Source organism: Folsomia candida, unplaced genomic scaffold, assembly GCF_002217175.1.
Source record: "Folsomia candida strain VU population unplaced genomic scaffold, ASM221717v1 Fcan01_Sc012, whole genome shotgun sequence".
Taxonomy (NCBI): Eukaryota; Metazoa; Arthropoda; class Collembola; order Entomobryomorpha; family Isotomidae; genus Folsomia; species Folsomia candida.
The window spans coordinates 2405005-2412099 of NW_019091204.1; the positions used below are offsets into that span (position 1 = coordinate 2405005).

General features: G+C 37.9%; 2 protein-coding genes across 5 annotated transcripts; one reads left to right on the top strand and one right to left on the bottom strand.

The window, feature by feature from the left end:
* The first annotated feature begins 279 nt into the window (after nucleotides 1-279).
* Nucleotides 280-3680, top strand: LOC110855361 (carboxypeptidase B). 2 transcript variants are annotated; one of them, XM_022103790.2, is made up of 9 exons: nucleotides 280-787; nucleotides 1052-1188; nucleotides 1565-1640; nucleotides 1718-1870; nucleotides 1933-2088; nucleotides 2489-2588; nucleotides 2882-3087; nucleotides 3287-3371; nucleotides 3442-3680. In XM_022103790.2, exons 1-9 carry the CDS (start codon nucleotides 635-637, stop codon nucleotides 3621-3623), a joined length of 1248 nt encoding a protein of 415 aa, XP_021959482.1. In that variant the 5' UTR covers nucleotides 280-634; the 3' UTR covers nucleotides 3624-3680. The 2 variants fall into 2 exon arrangements, with proteins under 2 accessions (XP_021959482.1, XP_021959483.1); XM_022103791.2 differs by having other exon boundaries at nucleotides 282-787; nucleotides 1718-1795.
* A 1085-nt stretch (nucleotides 3681-4765) lies between these two features.
* On the bottom strand, nucleotides 4766-6779 carry LOC110855274. 3 transcript variants are annotated; one of them, XM_022103690.2, is made up of 4 exons: nucleotides 6552-6779; nucleotides 6341-6494; nucleotides 5613-5978; nucleotides 4766-5531 (listed from the first exon to the last, which is right to left on the bottom strand). In XM_022103690.2, exons 2-4 carry the CDS (start codon nucleotides 6485-6487, stop codon nucleotides 5064-5066), a joined length of 981 nt encoding a protein of 326 aa, XP_021959382.1. In that variant the 5' UTR covers nucleotides 6488-6494; nucleotides 6552-6779; the 3' UTR covers nucleotides 4766-5063. The 3 variants fall into 3 exon arrangements, with proteins under 3 accessions (XP_021959382.1, XP_035711867.1, XP_021959381.1); XM_035855974.1 differs by adding an exon at nucleotides 6071-6196 and having other exon boundaries at nucleotides 5613-5997; nucleotides 6341-6779; XM_022103689.2 differs by having other exon boundaries at nucleotides 6341-6779.
* Between the last annotated feature and the right edge of the window lie 316 nt (nucleotides 6780-7095).

Below are 7095 nucleotides of genomic sequence, written 5' to 3' on the forward strand. Positions count from 1 at the left end.
CGATATCATTATCGTGTTCCACGAAGGTAAAAATAATGCTGACGTTTCACAGGTTATCCCAACCCAACAATCAAAATATTTGCGATAGGAGTTCAGCTTACGTAAAAGATTAATTAACGAGAGCAGATAGAAGCGTCCATATCTCTGGATTTGTGATAATCCGTAACTAAATCCTCACTTTAACATTCCCATCCCAGCAGAACAGAAATTTACCTTGATTGTGCATAGCCAAAGTTATCACACAATAAATATTTGAACGTTCCGATAAAGATTAGCGAAATATTCCATGGGTCGAGGGTCTCTGCGTAAATTTGGTCATACTAGATTCCCAAAAATTTTAACTTTTGCCATCAATTACTTACAAAGAAATTCCTAATATCCCTCTTCAGTTCGTTACGTATTGTATGGGCATTCCACCATAAATTCGCCATTATTCAAATAGTCAGTATCGAGTCACTGAGCTGTTTCTGATTAATCATTATAATCAAGCAAATGTTAGAAAATAAATCTGATAACTGACATTTCACACGTTATACTGAGTAGTTACCTTGTCCAGGTCCTCCGATCCGGTCGATTAGAGGAGAGAATCGCGTACAAAAATAATTTCAAGGTTTAATTATCCTTCGCAACAACTATGTTACCAATAGTTGGACTAACTGTGGGTTTTATTTCCACATTAATCGGGCTCACAACTAGTGCCATGTACGATGGGCACAGCATGCTTAGAGTCACACCACAGACCAAGCGACAAGAAGATCATTTAAGGGACCTGGGTAAACACCAAGGGGTATGCGCACTCTAAATAATTTGGTAATAACACTATTACCATGTGGAGACAGTATAAGTGCCTTCGTAACCATATTGAGTCATCGCCTTGTAATTGTCTTATTACCGTAATATTTACACGTGTATCTATACAAAAATGGTGTCAAATTTTCCAAATGTGTCCATAATCAATTTTCTTTTGTTTTGACCTTTTAGAATATAACGAAAGTAATAATTTCAAATGTAAATAATTATTAATCAATTATGTCCCATTTTTACTTTTAAGGTATCATTTATTGGAGGTGATCCTCTTGTTGGGGATCATTCCCATGTAATTACTTCCCCACAAGTGTTGGATTTCGTGTTGGAATCTTTGAAAAAATTCGAAACTGAGCATCTTCTAACTAATCCTGATGTAGGAAGGTAAGACCCCTTTTAAAACGGGATTCATTTTCTAATATTATCTAATTTTTCTAATTTCTAATTTTCTAATTTTTCTAATTTTCTAATTTCACTTTCTAATTCTAATATTTCTAATCATCATTTTCTAATTCCAGAAAATTTTTTGAGATTTCCCCAGATTTTTCCCTCATTTTTATTCCCCCGCAAATCTCGTCTTAAATTTCCTACATTACCAGGAAATCCATACCCTCGAAATACTCTCAACTTTTCTGCAACCAATCCATATTATTTTTTCAAATAATTTATTGAAGGCAGACAAATTTGTATACCTAACCAAATCGTACAATTTTATCAAGAACAATTATTATTTTGCCTCATAAGTACTTTAAAAAAATAGGTCAATCCGTTCTCAAAAGGTCAGGACTAGAATGAATGGAGATATCAGTTGGGACGCATACTACGATTTGGACTCGGTTAACAAACTTACATATTTATCTATTCTATTCAAATCTCACCAACTGATTTTCCCGCTAATTCTATGTTTGAATAGATCAACCAATACCTGAGCGTTCAAAGTGTCGGACATCCTGACCTCGTGACCCTCACAACGATCGGAAAATCGTTCGAGGTAAGGGACTTATTTCTCCTCAAAATTAACAAGGGCAGCACCACGAAACCAATTATATGGATTGATTCTAATATTGTAAAAATATTACTACCGCCATTTTTAAGCTAGTTATTTCTTCAAATGGAATCTTATTTTAGCATGCCCGAGAATGGATTTCATCCGCGGTCGGGCTCTATTTGATCGATCAACTCCTGAATAGCCCAGATATTCAGATTCAAGCTTACTTGGACGATTTTAATTTTCACATTTTACCCATGGCTAACCCGGACGGATTCGTTTTCTCTGATTTAACCGTATAAATTCAAATGAATGTCGAGGGAGACCTATTTAGTTTTTTTTAGTTAAAGCGCATAATCTCTTAAAATGGAGTAATCTCGCAAACGCAATTTCCGACTCGCCGACTATCAAGTTACCTTTCACATTACTCGCTTAATCTTGATTAGTTCAAACAAATTTACTTCAAATTAATTCAACTTTATGCGCTTAAAACAAAAAATACTGGATTTCACCCCCCCCATGTGCTAACCCTGTACTGCATTGGCCGCGGATGGCGACCTTTGTTCTTGTCCCAGAATCTCCCCACATAGGCAAGAACTATCCACGTCATACCCAAAAATACTAAACCCCTCCCCCCCGACCTTCTGCGGCCACAGTTCACAACAAATATCTAATTCCATTATTATTCCTAAGTAGGACAGATTTTGGAGGAAGACCCGATCAAACACTTCTGCCACGGCAATAAATGGATGCCGTGGCGTAGATCCGAATAGAAATTTCGACGCCTACTGGCTAGGTAAGGTTCATCAAAGACTTTGTTTTTCTTACCCCTGCGAGTTTTCTGCATATTTTTCCTCTCCAAATTTTTTAATTAGTTCCGACAAGAAGGTCACAATGTAGTGGACATACTATAAAATAGTATTAAAAAATTGGAAATTTTAGTAAATTTTAGTAGTTTTCAAAATTTCAACCCTTCTACTTATAATTAACCGATTCGCAGGTTACTGCTTTTGAGCAAGCGTCCATTTTATGGAGGCCAACTCTCTCTATAACTTGAACGCCAATCAGTATCTATTTTCTATTTTCCAGAAAACGATGGGGGTTCTAAAGACCCCTGCGACCTTTATTTCGCTGGAGACGCCGTTTTCACAGAGTTGGAATGCATAGCAATTGCGCAATATTTAGACTCCATCCTTGCCAACCTTATTGCTTACATAAGTCTGCACAGCTGGGGGCAAAACGTTTTAATTCCGACGGGACGAGATTCTACGCAAATACCGGAATATAATGAATACGTACGTGCGTATACCGGCGTTTGTAAATTGTCTAACTCAAAATTTTACCCTATTCGATAGATTTAAAGTCAAAATCACCCTCTACAAATTTATATAAAATGCTCCTTCCGTTACCTAATTTATGGACAGACGTTAACAAAAATTTTACCCAATTCTGCCACAACAAATACCAACGAACATAAATATTTTATTAATCTAGATTAGAATAGCAAACTTGGCCGCGGCAGCCCATCAAATCCCACATGGCATGGTTTACACAACCGGAAGTGTGTTCGATGTTTGGCGTATGCTTTTACAATCATTTCGTCCAGTAAATTTCACGATTTATAATTGTCTTTGAATATTTGTTTCTAGACCCGGCCCCAGGGACCAGTATGGATTGGGCGTACTTGAATTTTCCATCCGCCAAGATACATCTGACCTATGAATTCAGGGACAAAGGGCAATACACCGTCCTTTTACCCGCAGATCAAATTTTGCCGCAATGTGAAGAATTCATGGCAGGGATCAAGGTCATTTTCGACGAGCTTAAATAAATTCCATGTAAAAATTCATGAAATAAATTATTACGACTTGAGCGAAGCGGTGATAAACTATTGACTTAAACTAGCTATTATGTATTTACGTATAATAAACTATTTTCGCTTCAAATTTTTTTACTACGTTGAATAGTTTGAATAGTTGAGGGTAAAGCTAATGAGAACAAAAAAAACACCCGCTACCAGAACTTTCAGGCCGAATTTCGGGATCGCTACTGAAGGTGTATCCGATTTTCTTCCCGTCCTGTATCGGGCATTATGCTGGCTCAATTTTGGATATAACTCGATAATCGATTCGTCGGTCCAAAGGTCATGGTTTCTTTATTCTTCACCGAGTATTTTTTCACTCAAATTGCCAGTTTTTTGAAGAATTTCTCCAAATTTCAGCCGATCGTCCAGATTTTTTTGCGACATATGAGGTTTTCTGGTTAGTCTGTAAGCTGTGTGAGCCCACCTTGTTGATTTCACAAATTTTTGAACCGTAATATAGCTAATCTCCTTCCCCTTCTGTTTGTACCGATTTGAATCATTCAGCTCCCGTGCATATTTACGCAGTGAACTCCCGGTTTTCTTGTGAAGTTGGTGCTTAATCATTGTTTTTGTTTTAGGCGACAGCTTTCTGCGTCGCCTTAGTTGTTTTTTGTTTTCGATAACATTTTTGTTCTTCCATTTCCAGACAGTCTGTGAGTCACATCCTAATTCACACATTCCAAAGTAACAGCTGAGTTTGTATTTAAAAAAATCCAAAAAAATCATCGGGACCTGCAAGTGTGACACCCTGTAAAGGTGTAGATGTATGCATGCAATTTAATTTATGTCTACATGTTTATTGCGCGTAATGCTAGTTGGTGGCCATAGTGTGAGCGCCAATATGCGAATTATTTATTAACGTTGTGGAATAACTGAAATGCAGAAAATTAAAATTTCCTGCAATTGTACGTAATCTGTTTCCACAGCATTATCGTGACATTTCCTCACTATAGCTTTGCTCCACGACCCAACCCTCATTCATGAAACCATTAGATCAACATGCTCCAGAATTATGTATTTATGATAAATGTCAATGCCAATCGTTCGAGCGCAATTAAATAGCTCACCCAGTATGGCTATCAAGCAACTCATTTTGATGAATGCCTCACTGCAATTGTAAAATGTCCATTAGAATTCCCAATATTTATTCTAAAATTTGTATTGCCCCGCATACAATTTATTTCAGATTAGGTAACCTAATCTGAATTTTTCAGGAATTAAAAATATTTAATTACAGAACAGACTTATCTAAGAATGATGATTTGTGTAAATGTAATTAATGCAAAATTAAATTTTGTGTACGATTATCCAGCAAGGTGTATGAAGTGTTTCGAGCGCCGGCTTTGCATCATTATCGTTTTGCTTATGGCGTAAAATTGCAGAGCCTGACCACATGCATATGCACACCTAATGCTTAGGTGGCAGGGATTCATCCATTTTGTTCCCGAATTTAACCATTTTTTCCACCAAATATGTTGCCACCACATTGCATCTCAATACAACAGGATGTAACCCGTTATTATTGAGCCGGGCATTCTTCAACCAGTCCAGAATCGCTTGTAAATCCTTCGTAAACTGGGACCCGTCCTTGGATTTTTCCAACTTTTCCTTCTTCCCGTCCTTATCAGGGTCCGGATACACTATCCCCTTCAACTTGAGCTCCTTCGTGAATTGATACACGGTCCAAATCATGACAAAGTAGGAAATGTATGTGAACAAGGTCAGGGCCGTGAGGGCGGTAGAAAGTCGGCGGGAGAAGGCGAGGGTCACTACGGTGTCGTCTTGTTGTCCCAAGATGCACACATTTAGATAAACGGACACCAAAAAAATCCCCACCTGACCTTCCCACCAAGCCTGAAGTTTCCAGTAATGTAACTAAATATATCAAAAAAAATGCAATGATTTGAAAAATAAATTCCAATTAAGCAAACACGAAAAATATGTAGGTGCACATACGTCTCTTTCTCCTTGCATAAGTTTCCCGCCCAGGATACACTGCATGATTAAGTAAATCAGGGCGAAATACCCAGCCGTAAACCGGAATAGTTTCATGTCGCTGCTAGCACCGGATTTAGGTCCGCATAATATGGAGAAAAATCCGAAATATTCTTGCTCAAATGGGGTCAGCCATGAAGATCTTGAGTCAGACATTGATGGGTTAATTTCGTCCCCGGTGGAGAATGATGGAGTCACAGTGTCGAATTCATCATAATCTTGAGAAACAGAATCAGAAGGTGTGGCAGCATTTATGTCGAAATCTTTTGCAACTACGACGTATGCGGCGGAAAATATGAACGAAGCTGGGATGAGGATTATTATAAACTGAAAAAATATAAACACACTAGCATTTTAAGGTTAGATACACTCTAAATATTATTTTTGCAAAATATTGTCTCCTAAATATGCGACTGTACCGTTTTGGTGATATGAATTTATCACTTTGAGGTAACATAAATACGGAGGCAAAATCCTATCTGGTCCTGATTTTAAATGCTCTGGTAACAAAAATGTCACCGGCTCGGCTTACATATAACTTGTTGCTGAAACGTTGGTCAATTATTTTTGTAAATGTTGTTACCCACGGTAGAGTCACATAGTGCAAGGGAAAACTTTTTCTGTCACCCGGTTAATTAGAGTTTCCATGATAAGAACTTATCTAAATATGTAAGAATTTATTCACGTACCCAGTACAAGACGGAGATGACAGCAACCCTTCCCCGGTATGAAAAATGTACGTGGGGTTCGACAGATTCATGCCCGTCCTCCTCCTTCTCGGTAAGGGAATACTCTCCAATCCGTATTTTTGATGGGGGTGGTAGATTTGCCTCCATTTTTCCACTTGCACGATACGAATTCAGTAAATACAAATTTTAAGAATTGCTAACTTAACCTAACCCAATTCAAACAGCTCTTTCTTTCCTTGATGAAGTATTATTAATGGATCCAGGGGTACTAATCAATTACGTTACATATGTATGCATCGTATCTTTCTACCAACTCAAAAATCGTTAAGACAGATAATACGTTTTGTATTTGAAGAGTTTTCCGTCAAAATGAAACCAGCCGAGATGCTATTTACATTTACTGTATTGTATCTGCTCTGGTCGGGTGGTGGATTAGAATTACGTAGCAAACCACCATACCATACCCCTGACAATGATTAAACCAACTGAAATGAGACTGAATAGATGGGGGCCATTCATATATTACGTCATCAAAATATCTCAATTTCTCACCCACCCGACATGAACGTTAAGGGATAGGGAATTTCAACATGGGAAAGATACGAAGACCAAAACTATCCACCCAGCAATATCATGACATAATTTATGGACGTTCCCATGGGCGATCTGAAGAAAAAGACTGACTCGCACTGCCAAAGGCGTTACATGAATAGCCGTGTATAAAAGACGACCGAGTGTTGAACCACGTCGTATTT

Bases quoted from the DNA above. Each gene is read 5' to 3' on its own strand.
- LOC110855361 (XM_022103790.2), top strand. From the start codon at position 635: ATGTTACCAATAGTTGGACTAACTGTGGGTTTTATTTCCACATTAATC. The intron at 1,871-1,932 runs GTAAAAATATTA...ATCTTATTTTAG, and splicing joins TATGGATTGATTCTAATATT to CATGCCCGAGAATGGATTTC. The intron at 2,089-2,488 runs GTATAAATTCAA...ATTCCTAAGTAG, and splicing joins TCGTTTTCTCTGATTTAACC to GACAGATTTTGGAGGAAGAC.
- LOC110855274 (XM_022103690.2), bottom strand. From the start codon at position 6,487: ATGGAGGCAAATCTACCACCCCCATCAAAAATACGGATTGGAGAGTAT. The intron at 5,979-6,340 runs GTACGTGAATAA...ATATTTTTTCAG, and splicing joins TCATCTCCGTCTTGTACTGG to TTTATAATAATCCTCATCCC. The intron at 5,532-5,612 runs GTATGTGCACCT...TGATATATTTAG, and splicing joins TTATGCAAGGAGAAAGAGAC to TTACATTACTGGAAACTTCA.